The 15626-nt window shown below is 44.4% G+C and overlaps 1 protein-coding gene and 1 long non-coding RNA gene across 3 annotated transcripts in view; one reads left to right on the top strand and one right to left on the bottom strand.

Moving 5' to 3' along the window:
- LOC140680592 (uncharacterized) overlaps positions 1 to 15626 on the bottom strand; it is a 402733-nt gene that overhangs the window by 138558 nt on the left and 248549 nt on the right. The gene's annotated exons all lie outside the window — the stretch shown is intronic.
- LOC121468058 (nuclear pore membrane glycoprotein 210) overlaps positions 836 to 15626 on the top strand; it is a 55170-nt gene continuing 40379 nt past the window's right edge. The window contains 2 exon segments of the mRNA XM_072918322.1: positions 836 to 862; positions 8487 to 8611. Of these exon segments, the coding sequence (XP_072774423.1) occupies positions 836 to 862; positions 8487 to 8611 (152 nt within the window).

Genomic DNA, 15626 nt, shown 5'->3' with positions numbered 1-15626 from the left:
TCTAGAAAAGTCACATCCTAGGGTGATGACAGCAACTGGAACTAGGACTGGGAAACGAGCCACCCGGTAAAATTGCTGTGTTCCAAAATGATTGGTCAGGACTGCATCCTCTTACAGAGCTGTCAGCGACCCAGAAAAGGACCAGTGGGCCAGAGGATCCAAAGCGCAACAATCAAGCACCCCCAGGAGACTTTAAAAAATCCCTGAGTGCAGAGAACCCGGGCTCTTTCAAGGGTACCTCGTGTCCACAGGAACACCTTGTTACACAGCACTGTTAGAGCTCCTCTGGCTTGTCGTGCAGGCCTTAGGCTTACCCTGAGGCCTTGTCCTCTGCTAATCTAAGCTTTTAAAAACAGGCATATGTTTTTTTTAAAAGCCATCAACCTCCTTTTAATTTCAGTTTGCCTTTTTACCACAAGGAGGCCCAGCAGATCCTTGCTGAGGACCCATTTCATGCAAGAACTGGCACCCCAGACATTAAATCAATTCAAAATAAAAGGGTGGGGGGAGGCGGCAGTGAGATGGCTTCACAGGTTCAACTCTGCACTCTGCTTCTGTCACTGACATTAGCTAAGTTCCTGTGCTTGTTTTCCTGGACAATTTGTAGTCAACAGAGCTTCAGTGCCTTTGGTCAAATCAGTCTTAAGAGCAGCTCGGGGCTGAGTCGGTCATTTAGACCTGAGCACGGACTGGGGTCCAGCAAACAAAAGAACATCAGCTGCAGGCCACCCATAGAGCTTTTCCTATTAATGAGCACAAAACCTTGATTTTTGCAAACAGAGGGATGCTGGGAGGATTTTTGCACCTGAGAATGGATTTAGGAGCTGTTAGAGACATGGCCCTCTCCTATGACAGATCCCAGGTGAGCAGGAATGACCCCAGCTTATTGTGAGCTTCAAAGGAAAACAGGAACAAATGTTTTCCCACTTTTTGGGTCTTTTCTAGGATATTTCTTTTTGTATTCCATCACCTTATTTAGCTTTTGAGTGCTGCTGGGCATTGAGAAGAGTCTATAATTGTGCTGGGTGTTCTTTTTCCCTTAGCAGTTAGTGTGAAGTTAGAACAGGGCCCTGGGCACAGGCAGTTCAGATTTGCCAATCTCCCATGCTCTCCCCTGCATTTGTCAATGTCTGAGTTTCACCAACTATTATGTTGCCAACTTGCCTAGTTCTGTTCCCATGAAGTTTATCACAGCCTTCTCTTAGGAAGATAAATAATGTTGTTATCTGAAAATCCTGCTGACATCATTTTTCTGTTCTACACTTCGTTTCTGCCTTTCTGGATAATGAATGAGTGTATTAAATGCTAACTACAGTCCAGATCCTTGGGACATACTAATATTAGCCTCCTACTGAATTGAAAACTGACAGCCTAATGAATTAAAACTCTTTGCATGGGAACAACAGTATTGACACAGGGAAAATCAGGATGACTTGTGATTTACTTGTAAGCTGAAGAAAAAAATCAAACCAAAACACATCCCAAAACTTTGCAAGTGCAAGTACCTGCGATTTTCACTGAATTTAATTATGGGTCTTGAAAAAAATAACAGGCTACGTTAGGAAAAACCAAATCTAATTTTAAAAGAGGGGGGAAACTACCTCTGTATTCCTGTTCCCTTTGCTGTGTATGGCATCACTGAACTATAAAACAGCACCTTAAGCATTTTCCCCCAGTGAAACTGCTAAAAGTGCCTTGGCTAGAATATCCTTGGAAAATCAAAGCTTGTTTAGGTATTTGATCCAGAGAGGACAAGGTAAGCATTTATAGCTAATCAAGCCTGAAGTCAAAGATGAACAAGATGAACCAAACTGATGACTATTGTAGCTTTAATCATGCTGGCAGGACATGCTGCCTTCTCAAAGTAATTTAGATTTTTCTGGATATCAGAAAAAGTCCCGCATTTCTCTGATACTTTGGTATAGTATCTGTAGTGGATATTTCTGAAAGCAAAAAATACATTTGGAATAAACATCACCAAACCACATAAAAAAGGGCAGTTTCTTAGTGTTCTGCCACTGTTATAAAAACTAATATATTAAAACTTAGATGTGTTATAAATTTCAGCAGAAAGTCTAGAGTTATTCCTGGAACTACGATACTTCAACATCTAAAAAGTGTGTAATTTATACAGCTTTAAAAACTCTAATTAGTGTCTTCCAAGTACAAATCATCTTGTTTGAACTTTGTCCCAAAGGAGAGGTAGAAGAATACAAAAACTGTTAATGAATATTCATATGCTATTGAAGTGAACCTCCTTCATGCATGAACACTATGAGGGACCAAATTTTCTTAGCACAAAAAGTGTGCTACTTCACAGAAAGTGTGCAGGTGTAATAATGCATTTAATTGAAAATTTATTGAACTAAACCTGTGTTACTAAACTAATAGGCCTTTCCATGGGAAACCATGAAGTTCTTCGGGAAATCTGACATGCTTTACTAAAGTTTTCAGTAAGTTCTATCAAAGCAGATTCCTTTACTCGGGTTAGAAGAACTTACAAAATGCCTGACATTTAAAATTACTGTCCTGTGCCTCACTATCTGCAATGAATTTGTCTCAGAGACATTGTATTTAATCTTCTTATTTGCTACAAATCTGCAGTTGCAGATTCACATCAAAGACAACTTTTTTGCTCCATAAATTAATCCAATTTTTCAATGTTGAATATTCCATTCCCCACAGTAACTTGATTGGTAGATAGCTTACCTGGAAAAGTGACCCTGAAAGGATTTTAGGAGACAAAACAGAAATCAGGGCACCTGAGTACAGTATATGATCTGTTATAGTCTGTGGTATATTGCAGCACCTCCTGTTTTTCCACTGACATTCTTGTGAAGGAAGTGATGACTCCTTTGAAGGACTCACTGTGCATGTAAAAGAATTTAGGTTTCTTCAAAGTGGGCAGGAGGAGTTGAATTTTTAGTACTTATGTATATATTAGAATGAAAAGAAATATTTTAAATTAAGAAATGCAATTTTAGAGTTGAAATGCACACTTTCTAGTGTCTCTGTAGATGGGGAAGTCTGAGATCCTTGTTTTTTAGGTACAGAACCCTATAGATCACTGTCAGTGCTGAGATAAATCAGATCAGAAGACTTCTACATGAAGAGAATGGGAAAAATAGAAAAGATGATGGGATTTTATACATTGTCCCATGTTGGTGTTTAATGCATAAAAAATAGCAAACGAATTCAGAAGAGTGTTCATGTTTAAAACAGACTCAGAATTATTGTACTGGAATGCCTACTTAAGATTTGTGAGTTGTACATAGCATAATTTGCAATCAAGTAACCTTGAAAAGACCAAATGCACTTTTGTTAGTACTATTAACTGTATTAAACATATTCACATGCCTGCTCATAAATAGTATTCATTATTTTCAAGATGTAAGATTTCTGTGTTCTGCTAAATTTCCTAGGTGTATTTAAAGCAGAAACAAAGGTTGGGATTTTTGTTTGTTACTTGTCTTATCTTGTGAATTCTCCTCACTCCTGCATTCATTGAGTTGTTGGGTGAATAGCTCATTAATGTGATTTCTATCTGTGTACAAAGCCACAAGGCAGAAGCACTGTCATGTAACAGCTTGAAAAGACACCTACAAATAACCTCCTTTCATAAGCATAAATTTACATTAGAAAGATAGATAAACTCTGAAGTGAAAATCCGTTATTTTTATCTGGTGCAACTATTTCATAATCTCAATGTTATCAGACTCATCCTGCATAAATTAGTGAGGTCTTGGGATTTTACAGGATCTGGGAAAGTCTTGCATCTCGAATGGATTTATCCCATAGGAACAGGGATCTAAAGAGCTGCATTTCTCTGTGGGGACTGAGTTGTACCTGGTACACATTGGAAAACTCCCAGCAGCATCCCTGGCAGATGAAGCTGTGCAAAGAAAGGCAGGCTTGACTCTTATTTTACCCATTTTCTAAACACAAGAACTTGTCTCAATAACCTGAATGAACTGAACCTCCATCAATTTTAAACATTCCTTCCTCGACACCAGTAACTGCCTGCCTTAATTTTTGACATTTTCTGAATTTATGCCTTCCTTTGGCCTAATGCCTTGGAAGGAAGGAAAATCCTGCCAGGATAACCAAAATAGTCAGTTTTATATTGCTGTCAGTCCATCATTACTCCTGTAGAAAGCAGTAGTAAGGCTGAAAGGATGTTCTCATAAAACCTTCCATAGGTGTATGAAGATACAAAAGTCTAATACAGTAAATTGAATGTGATTACTGGTGGAGAAAGTGATCCAGAAATAACTGGAAAAGGACTCTTTCTGTACTCTGTAAGTCTCAAATACCCGTGTGAGGTAATGCAGTGTAACGCCTCATCCATCCTGGGATTCTCTGAGTCTTTTGCTGGCGCTAAGGGACACCAGCTGAAGTGCTGTTCCTCTGTTGTTGGTTTTTAGGTACCTTTTAATATATTGGATGCTTTACATACTTCTTTGACTGAAGTTCCTTTGCTGGAGATACTTTTCAAGGCTCTGCAGCTATGAGGGTGGAACCAGCAAGCAAATTAAGCAGAAAAAAGCCCAGCAATGAAAGCCATTGAGCTGGTCAGTCAGGAAATATATGTGCTATGATCTCAGTGATGGGTGAGACAGACAAGGGGAGCAGCAGCCTGCCAGGCAGGAAGGAAGCTGACCATCTTTCCCAGTGATTTTTGCAGGATACTGTTCTGCTCTGCAGCGTAAACACAGACAGCATCAGTCAAAAAAAGAGACCCATCACTGTTACTCTGCTCTAAAGTTACTATTCCCAGACCACCTTCTTTGTCAACTCTAGTGACTTGCCCTTTTCATCTCCTCCTCAGCATGGTGTAGGCAACTCCCCATTCTCTTCCCAACCAGAGCTGCATCCCTACAGGAAAAGGCGTTTCATTAAATGTATTACTAGTGCTTGTCAGGCATTCTTCAGCCTTTCAATCAAATATTATTTTATTTGAGAGGTTCAAGAGTGTGATAATGGAGAATGTTTTTCATCATTCTGCTGGGTGAGCCCTGATTATTTCAGCTTAATGAAACTGCTCTTACAAGTAAATTGTACCTAATGCATTCAGCTGCTGAAACTTCACAGAGCTGGTCCTACACTGTTAACTCACAAGTACAGACATACCTGCAGGGGTTAAGATTGGAGCTGGTTTGAGTCATCCTCACCCAGCACACTTTAAAATAACCCTCCACACCTCATTGCCTTACCATTTTGCTGAAGTTTCACCTTCTAAGTTGCATTTATTTAGAGTTGGTTTTGTTGTTTGGGTTTGGGCGCTCTTGGGGGGTGTGTTCTTTCGCTCCAAAGATAAGTTTAAAATATTTTAAATTACTCAGACATTTAAAAATATGAAATGCCTGAAAATTAAGCCAGGTGTTTCTTGTCCAGATGGTCCTTTATCAGCGTGCCATTCAAATACTTCCTTTTCTTGAACAAGGATTTAAAAGTATTTCACTGTCAACAGATCACCTAATCATATATTGACACACATTTTTCTAGCTTTATGAAAAACATATTTCCCTCAGAAATTGATAGATTTAAAAGATTTGATCAGAGTACATGTCTGTCTGGTTCCTTGGCAGTGTTTTCAGATCTTCTGACCAACCAAGTGAGTTTGTAAAATCTTTCAGTAATTCTCTCCCTTTTAGTTTCATATTCCAATAGAAACATGATCAGCACCTGGTGTTTTGTTATTTATTGCATGTATTTTGATTGCCTCTAAAATCTCCTGAAATTCTTCCACAAAAGGCTCAGCTTCTTAGGGAACAACCATTTATTGTTTGCCTATCTCCCTCCTTAAGCAGCTTATTAAAGCACTCCCTCTTATCGCTCTGTAATCACATTCTTTGTGACCAAGGCATTTCCATTTGTGTTCTTTATCAGACTTACTCAGGTGTACATTGATATGTCTGTAAAATTACCTCCAATTCCTGGCAGGTGTATCCTGCTCCCATTCTCCGGCACACCGGGAAACCCTGAGAGGAGGTGTTTGCACTGTCTGTCCTGGCAGGAGGGCTGTGCTGACTCCTATGGATCTCACAGCAGCGCAGAAAGGAAAAGTGGAGCAGTGCAGCAACGCTGCTAAGTCAGCCCCTGATGTTTTAGTGAGTCCTTCCTACCCCTGAGGTGGAGACTCCTCAGAGCACACCCTGACTGCACTGGCTGCCCCCCAGCTCAGCCTCCTCTGGCCAAAAGAAATGCTAACACAGTGCTGCAGTGCATGACTTACAATTCAAGGGAGCACACAATTCACTTGGTAATTTTACCATATAATGGAAACTGAAGATTTGCTCATCAATGTCCCCTGCCTTACTCTGTTCTTAAAACCGCTAGGTATGCACTGAAAGGTGTGTTGGATGTTTACTTGCAATACTTCACTGTCATGTTTCATCAATAGGCTTTAAGGTCCCAGCTGCACCTTGCTGATCCTTATGAAAAGAACTCAAGTCTAAGAAGTATTTGCTACTGGAAAATTATTCTTCTCACATTGAATACTCATCACCACCGCTGCTGATGAGAGAAAGGAAATAAATTCTGAGATTGCACACTCTGCTTTTAAAGCTAGGAAGTATTAGGATACAGACATTTCCTCACCTCATTCACAACACAGGCTGCAAAATACTCATTATCTACCTCTTATTTACTCAGTTGTAATTGTACTAACTGTAAACACATTGTACTCTTTAGCCATGGGCAATTTTATACATTCCTCCCTAATATCCCAGTCTTTACTGAACTTATCTTCCTAACATGTCTACAAAGAAAGCTTCCAACTTCACTGAGAGAAATAGTAAAGAAGATAAACAACCCTCAGTATTTTGGGGGGCGATTTAAAGTGCAAGAGCTTGATTTGCCAACACCTTTAATATCACACATCTTTCTAGGCCCAGCTCCTATTAACTTAAATTGCATAGTTCAGCTCTTCTCTAAATCAGACCATACAATTTCATGATCGTTAATCAGAAAATGAGTAATACACGCACAGAAGCTGCAGGGAGAACTGAACTGTCCAGCAGCACACATTCCTCTGGGATAGAAAGTGGAACAGCATTGCTGAGGTACTGATAAGTAAAACACGAGCTGAATAAATAGTGCAAATAGTGCTCCTATGTAAAGAGAACGTCCTGTAGAAGTTTACTTGCTTAGAATAAATGAGAACTGACTAACTTTGGTAATACCACCTAAATTAAAGCTGGGTAAACTTTTAGCTCATGTGCCTGGACAGCAAGCTGATCTTCTGAGTAGGATTTAAGGATCTTTTAAGGATCTCCAACATGCATGTGACCTTTCTGAAATCCATTCTCCTGATGCCTATGTGTACCATGCTTCTTTCATAGGTAAGGACAATCAGATCCTTCACACATGGAGCATCACTCATACAAGGAAAGGCTGGGACAATTGGGTTTGTTCAGCCTGGAGAAGCTTTGGGGTGACTTAATTGTGGCCTTCCAGTACCGTAAGGAATTGACAAAAAAAAATAGGGAGAGGCTATTTGTAAGGGCCTGGGGTTACAAGAAGAGGGAGGGTGGCTTCAAACTGAAAGAGAGGGGTTTGAGATTAGATGTTAAGAATAAATTCCTCCCTGTGAGGGTGGAGAGGCCCTGGCACAGGTGCCCAGAGCAGCTGTGGCTGCCCCTGGATCCCTGGCAGTGCCCAAGGCTAGGTTGGACAGGGCTTGGAGCAGCCTGGGACTGTGGAAGGTGCCCAGGGCGGGGGTGGGAGTCGGTGATTTAAGGCCCCTTCTGACCGAAACCATTCTGAGATGCTGTGGTAATGAATGAAGAGTTTCTCAGCATAGCTGTTAGCACCAGTGTGTCCGGGGAACATGAAGGGGGCCAGGAAGGCCAATGGCACCCGGCTTGTTCCAGCACTGCTGTGGCAGCAGGACCAGGGCAGTGACCGTCCCGCTGTGCTGGGCTCAGCTGAAGCCACGCTTCGAACCCTGTGTTCAGCTTTGCTACCCACGACATAACAGACATTGCGGTGCTGGAGCCTGGCCGGGGAAGGGGAAGGGTCTAGAGCACGACTCCACGAGACACTGGGGGTTAGGCCCGGAGAAAAGGACGTTTTTCAAACAGCCGGCGCCTGGCCATTGGCACCGCGTGAGTTCCCCTGAGGGAGGGCGGCGCGGCCCTGGGGGACGGAGGGCGGGCGAGGCCGTGCCCAGCCCAGCCCAACCCAGCCCAGCCCAGCCCAGCCCAGACCTGCCCAACCCAGCCCAGCCCGGCCCTGCCCAGCCCAGCCCAGACCTGCCCAACCCAGCCCAGCCCAGCCCTGCCCGGCCCAGCCCAGCCCTGCCCGGCCCTGCCCAGCCCGGCCCAGCCCAGCCCAGCCCGGCCCAGCCCAGCCCGGCCCAGCCCAGCCCAGCCCTGCCCTGCCCGGCCCAGCCCTGCCCGGCCCAGCTTGGCCCAGCCCAGCCCTGCCCTGCCCTGCCCGGCCCCGCCGCTCTTTCGCGCCCCGCACGGCCCCGCCGGCGGCAGCATGGCTCCTCCCGCGCCCGGGGCGCCGCCTCCTCCAGGCTCAACACCGACAAGGTGCTGCTCCCTTTCACCCGCGGCACCCGCATAAACTTCACGCTAGAGGCCAGCGAGGGTTGCTGCTGTTGGTGAGTGCAGGTGCCGCCGCCCTTTGTCCGTTCTCCCCCCCGGCTCCTGCGGCGGCTCCCCGGCCCGCGGCGGGGCCTGACGGCTCCCAGGCAGCCGGGCCCTCTCCCACCGCTCTCACCTCGCTGCTGGCGGGTTTGGGCGGCCCAGCAGTGCGGGAGCAGGCACGGAGAGCATCCCGAAGGGGAAAGGTTGTTTGTTGTCTGTAGTGGGGGTTCAACCCGCTGGAGGGGGGCAGTGTCTGCAGGCCGGGCCCTGGGCAGGAGGTCCCTGCTTGTAAAGGAAGCTTCCCGCCATGGCTCCGTGCCTGACATGTGCCTCTCACCGCTGTGCACCCACCCACACACCCCACACGTATTCACCTGCTTCTCTCTGTACCCCACACACACACTCCACCTGCTGCTCCAGGTACCGTGCCCACTGTGCCTCCACACCCGCACTGCTCACCCTGCCGCCCCGCACTCCCGCAGTGCCACCACACACATGGCCACAGTCCCAAGTGTGCAGGGACAGCGCCCAAAGTGCTGCTGCTGTGGAAATACCCCTTCTCTTGCTGTGCTCAGTAATGAAATACCCCTTCTCTTGCTGTGCTCAGTAATGAAATACCCCTTCTCTTGCTGTGCTCAGTAATGAAGGTCCTGACAGCTCTGAGCTCAGGCTGTGGACATAAAGGAGTCATAGCTAAGTCGGGAGCTTCTCACTGCTGCTGCAAGTGTAGGTAACAGCGCCCTTAAGACTCCACCTGGGAACAGTGAAGTGGAGTTTCAAAAGTGAACGCTTTCCCAGTTTTCTCAGTGTTGAGCACGTGGGATGTACTCCAGGAACTTCTGGCTGGGAGCCCCCTTCCTGCCTGGCACAGGGGGGAGGACTGGGTAGTGTTGAGCACAGAGGCTGAAGGCAAATCCCACAGCATGGGCAAATTTAGAAAGCTCATGGTAGTCTTCATGGTAAACAAATGTTGCCAACTCCTTGTCCTTGTAAACAAATGTTGCCAACTCCTTGTCCTTTCTGTCGAGCTCTAGAGTGGTAACTTAATCAGTAATGAGCAGGAGGTACCCACCTGAAAAAGAAGCAGCAGTTGAGGTATGTTTAGGATGATACTTCCCAATGTGCCAGATGGATGTGTGTAGCAGTTTTCAGGGTTTTTGTGTGTGGCAGTTACTGAAACACATCTTAAAGGGCTATGTTTTCATTCTCTTTGTTTCTTTGCTTGGTTGTTGTACATTTCTCAATCTCTGGGCTGGGAACAACGCTTTGGTCTGTTACAATTTTTATATTTGAGGATGCTTGTGAAGAAGAGCAGTAATTTTACCCAGAAGTCAACTAAATGAAAGTTACTAGATGAGATGCTTGTGGTCATGTAATTTAATTTTTAATGGACTGCTTTAGTGAAAATCTCATAAGTGTGGGTTTTTTCTCTTTCCTTACTCAAATTTTTGAAGGCTGCTGAGTCTTTAAAAGGGTTTGGTTTATGAGGTAAAATACATTGCATAAAGCTAAACCCCAAAACTCATCAAAGCACTAGTAAAATCGGGGAGTATAGACTCCCTTTCCTGTTTGCCAGTGAGCTGTGAGATGATGCTGGGCTGGCTGCAGCCATTCCTGCACATGCCAGGTGTTATCCTGCTGTCAGAAGCATGGAGATCTCTGCTAATCTCACTAAAGTCTTCAAATGAAAAGATGTAAGATTGTTCTCCAGAGACATGCCATATTTTATCTACATATCTCTAATGGAAGTGATTTTTGTATACTTCAGAGCATGTTCCATTGGTGCTGTTTGCCAGTATACAATGGCTCATATCCCTCATGCAAAGGGGCCTCAACATCCTTTTCCATCCTCTCCCTCTGCCCTTCAGAGATGACTTTTGGCTGAGAATTCAGGAAATTACACCTAATTCACCTTCTGTGTGCTGTCATCTTCTGTGGCTTGTAGAATGAGCATTTATTGACTTCTGCTTTGCAAGGCCTGGCAGGATGTGGGTTGTGAAACTCGACGTGTGCTCGGCAAACCCTCCGGAGGAAGGAGCCGTGTGTGTGCCTGAGCAGATGCAGCAGTTGCACCCGGGGCTCTCTCCCTCTGCATCCTTGTCCTCGCAGGCCTGGAGCTGTGGGGGGACAGAAGGAATTGTGTCTGGAGGAGCAGCAGCACAGCCACTTGCTGACACCTGTGCTTCCTGTCTGAAGGAGCTGTTACTGGAGAGGGGCTGTCGAACTGACCAAGTTAGGGAGTACCAAATGCACTGGCTTGGGATGGAGTGACTCTTCCTCACATTTGGGAAATGATAGGTGTGTTTGCATGCATGAAAGCAGGGGTTTGAATGGAAATGGTCAGATTCAGGCCCTCTGTGTCTGGAGAGGGGACTGGGGGTTTGGGATATGGGAGATTGTGGCCTATGGGAGCTGTTCTGGTTGTACAGCAGCATCTGATAGCTGCTTGACACCTTTTGAAGGTCTGCATTACTCATCTCAAGCATTCAGAATTCAAAGGCAAGTGTCCAATTTCCTGAAAGATCAGTCTATAGCATGTTGTGACTTTACTTTTTCCCAGTTTCCCTTTCAGCCTTCAAGTTTACGTCTGAAAGTAGGATATTTTCAAAGTGATTGTAGTGGTGTCTGAGAATTGCACTGATTGAGAGGAAAAAGGTCAAGTTCTGTCATCATCCCAACAGACTGGGAGTAATGGTAAAGTTACAAGCATGGCTCTAAAGTATTTTCTGGATTTCAAAATGCTCATGCCTTCTGGAGTTTGGGTTGCCTTTATATTAAAATTATTTTTTGGAAAAAGCTTTGTTTTCAAAGCAGACGGTGTTTCCATCTGTTAATATTGTACGTGGCACTATTTTCAGGCATAAAATACAGTCTGTGCAGATATATTTAGCATTTCTATTGCATCTGTATTTGTCTTTTAACCACCTTAATCCATAAATTGCACCTGAAAGAATGAAAGCATTCAAAAGCAGAATTTTCTCCTTGAAACCTGCCATACCATAATAACATTTTTTGGGGAAGGATGGGAACACACACACACACAAAAAAAAATATTCCCCCCAAGGTAGGCTCCATGGCTGGGTATTTGTAGCAGAAATTGTCTGCAGTGTACAAATATGTTTACATATTTCATTGTTTCATGGAGCGTAGAACTGAGATACATGGTGAGGGCTGGTGGAAATGAAGAGGAGTTTATTGCCACCTTAATGAAAGGTTTGTGTGTGCTACTGAAGCCCTCACTGAAGGAGTTGTAATGAGGTAATTGCCATGGGAGAGGAGCTGGTGGCACAACAGTAAAGGGGGAGATGCAGTGGCTGAGTGGTGTTGGAGCTGTGGGATGCACAGGTACTTCCAGAGAGCCCAAGCCCACTGCACAGTGCTGCTGTCACAGTAGTTGGCTGGCCAAGCTCATTTTCCAGCTCCTTACCTTGTCGTGTTGTTGTTATAGATTGATCTTACTTCTCCGTCTGCTGGCTTGTGTGCTTTTAAAAATCTGTATCAGTAGTGTTGTTCATTGAGATCTGTTGCTTTGCTCTAAGACCAATAGTCTCATCCCTGGTAATGTGGGAGTTGTGTTGCTTCCTGGATCACCTCTTTTACCACAGGTCTAAAAAACCTGTCTGACTGTCACAAAAAATGTTTTGTGTGAGCTATTGTTAACTTCCGTGTTGTGAAGTGACATCTTAAATAATGTTTGTTCTCCCTCTCCCTGACTCACCTGGCTGTGCTTTCCCAGCAGGGCTTCAAGCTCTTGGAAGTGCCAGCAGGAGCTCAGGACTGGTTTGAGGTGTGCTGGGTGGTAAAGTGAGAGGGGCTGTGCTGCTGTGACTCAGGTGTGTGTGTTACCTGAGAGTGTTGGCTCAGAACCAGAGCAGGGGGTGCGAGTCTGTGGCAGAAGTGTTCTGACAGAGCCCAGGAGGCAGAAGAAATAATGTTGTTTCTCTTAGCTGATGTTTGAATATCAGTGCAAGTTTACTGTTGAAAAAAGCTTTTTCTCAGTCTGAGCATCACTTGCCTGCTAAGGCAGACAGAAGGACTAGGGACTTGTTGATTTTGGGCAATATTTCATTGCTGAACACCCATGAAATAAATGTTCTAGACTTTTGCTCTCTTTTTAGTCCCAAGAGTGGCTATATAATGTCCCCAGTGTATTGGTCAGTCCAATCTTCCCAAACTCTTGGAGTCTTCTACTGCTCAGTTCCCGCTGACTGCATACCAGCCCAAATGCCCAATAAAATTCTAAAAGATCAGATCAACTGACAGTCGTAGTGCAGCTCCACAGAGGTGGATTTTTGCTGGCTCAGTCAGCTGAGTTTAGTCTGAAGAGCTGACAGAACAGTATAAAACACTGGAGCAATAAGAATCAACAGAGAATTGCCAGGGAGAGAAACAGGAATAAGTGCCTGATCCTTGAACCAACTGATGAATAAATGACGTATAATCTAGTGGGGTATTGATTGACATGTGGTGTTACAGAACAGTCAATGAAGAACACAGGCCTGGGTTTGGCTAGATGTGTGGCTACAGTCTTGGCACATGGCTCTGTGTCTGAGGCCCTGGAGGGGATGGAAATGGTGAATGAAGCACAGACTGACAAGAGGACTGGCAGCCTCTTTGTTGGTGCCATTCATTCCTCAGCAAGTAGGATTTTTCTCTGAGGGAAATACAAACTGGGGACTTTGGTGAGCTTTTTTCCCCTTCCCTCCTCAGTCTTCCTTCGGGTCCTTCCTCCCTGCCTTGCTGTTTCTTACAGGCGCTGGCTTTGGGATCCAGAGCAAGTGCCAGAAATGCTTCCCATTGCTGGCTTCTCAGGATCTAATTTTGCCTTCTGACAAGCCCAGCTCTCAATGTCACACACACTGACACGCTGCCGAAGAGCTGCTGTAGTTGGCAGAGGATCCAAATTGTGGGTTTTGTCACTTAAAGCTGAAGATTCTTTTTCTTGCCCATCTAGGACCCAGTAGTGATCCCAGTGTAGTGCTGCTGTAATCCCCAGCCTGGCTGATTAATGCCTTTGCCTCTCTGTGCTTGGCCCTGCATCCAGGTAGCTGTAAGCAGAATGTGCTTCTGATATTGCTGAATGATAGAGGGGCCATCAGATACTTCCTGTGTTCTGCTGGAAAAAATACTTATCGAGCAGATTGTTTTTAAATATAAATCCATATGAAACCAAGCCTCAGAAAGGCCCACTGGAGTAAAATTTCTATTGAAAAAAAAGACATTCAGGTGATATTCTACCTCTTAAACTATTGCTAGAAGCCAAATAGTGTTTAATCTCAGTTTCTCTACTGCAGTGACTGGCTTTTAGCTGTAAAAGCATGAAAGTTCCTTTAAAATTGGAGAGTGTATGTTTGCAGTTAAAATTTAATTTTTGTTGATGCTTTCCTAGTCTGAAAAGTATCCTGTAATTAGATTCCATTTTACAGCACTGCTATTAGTGCAAATCACAGTGGTTTTGTATTACAATTCATAGCCAGATATTAAAAGAACAAATACAAACCACAGTGAAACCTCTGTTGTGTTGTAACCACAATCAATACCAGACTGTAAGAATGCAAAATCCTCAAATTAATAACACAACATCTAATGGCAGAGAGTATTAAGCAGTGTAAAGAGCTAAATAAAAGTCAATTTCTTACATATAATTCTTATTAAAAAAAACCTGCATGCAGACCTAGTCACATGCACATGCTCAGCTTTAAAAGCCAACCAGGCAAGTACAGGAAAAGCCTTACTTGTTGTGAAAGCTTATATTTTTAAAGAAACTTGCTAAATGTTGGAAAAGTGTTTCATGGTTGCCTGGGAACAGCAGAACAGAAGTAAAATAACTAATTGCTCACTTTTAATCTCTCAAATAGATTTTAATTTTTTAGAGTAAAGCTGTGTGCTATTAATACAGAAAATAATATTATTTTAGAAACAGTGTAATCCCTATTAAAGATATGCACATATTTGTGTACATTGTTTAGGTATATAGACTAGATATAAACAAACAATTTTCAGGTTTAAGCTTTCAATTAGTGTTTCAATTGCCCATTGCCTACTGCTGTGGGCTGTTTTTTCCTTGATTAGATAAAGTACTTTGAAATTCTGGGTCAGCAGTTGATATTGTAGTTTCAAAATCCTCTAAAACTACTCCTTATGGAAGCAAAATACTGTTGGGAGCTTAAGGTTCGAAATGGGATTTGCAGTTTTCTTGCAGTGGCTACGAGCAGAGGCCCGTGCTCACCCGGGCTGCAGCTGTTAACTCTCAGATAATTCAGTGCGCTGTGATGTGTTGTTTTTCAATAGATACGATTTTAGTTAAGGAGAAATTCAGTTTTTTGCTGGTGTGGATTTGTTGGTTGTGCCATTAAGAGAAGGAGGTGAAACCTGTGTCTGGGAACTCAGTCATACGTGACATTGCTGTTTGTTTGGAACTCCCATCCTGCTCCTTGCTGGGTTAGAGAATTTTCCCCACACATCCCAGGTAGGCATTTTTGTACATCTTCCAGAGAAAAAGTCCAAGCCATCCAGCTTCCCCAAATTACAGGGGGGAATCCAGTGCCCGGTTTAGGTTGCATTTACCAGAGAGCGCAGCTGTCTGCTCTAGAAGTTTTCATCAGAGCTGTGCTATCCGGAGGAGCGATTCCCGAGCAGCTTTGTCACCCATCAGTGCTTGCTTTCATTGTTTTAATCCTTCAAAGGGCCCTTGTGAGCGGATCCCGGGCACACAGCGGGGGCTGTTCCGGGCTGGGTTCCCGAGCAGCTCCCGGCGCTGCCTCTCTCCCTCCCTGGCTCTGGGCTGGGACGGCCCCGGCACAGCCCGGGCACGGGGCTGAAGGGCCGGAGTGACTAGCAAGGGCTTTGGCTGCTGCAGCACTTCACTGGCTCTGCACTTACCCCTCAGATGTGCAGTGCTGCTAGCTCAGATTTACTTTGAAGTGGCTTGGTTTTTAATAACTCTTCAACTTTTGTTGTTGTTTTATCTTGACGGTTTTGGTACACTGGAAGGGAACGCTGGGCTCCACTAAGTAATACCCTGGGCCT

The sequence above is a fragment of the Taeniopygia guttata genome, chromosome 25, assembly GCF_048771995.1.
Source record: "Taeniopygia guttata chromosome 25, bTaeGut7.mat, whole genome shotgun sequence".
Lineage (NCBI taxonomy): Eukaryota > Metazoa > Chordata > Aves > Passeriformes > Estrildidae > Taeniopygia > Taeniopygia guttata.
This window is presented reverse-complemented; position numbering and strand designations above follow the sequence as displayed.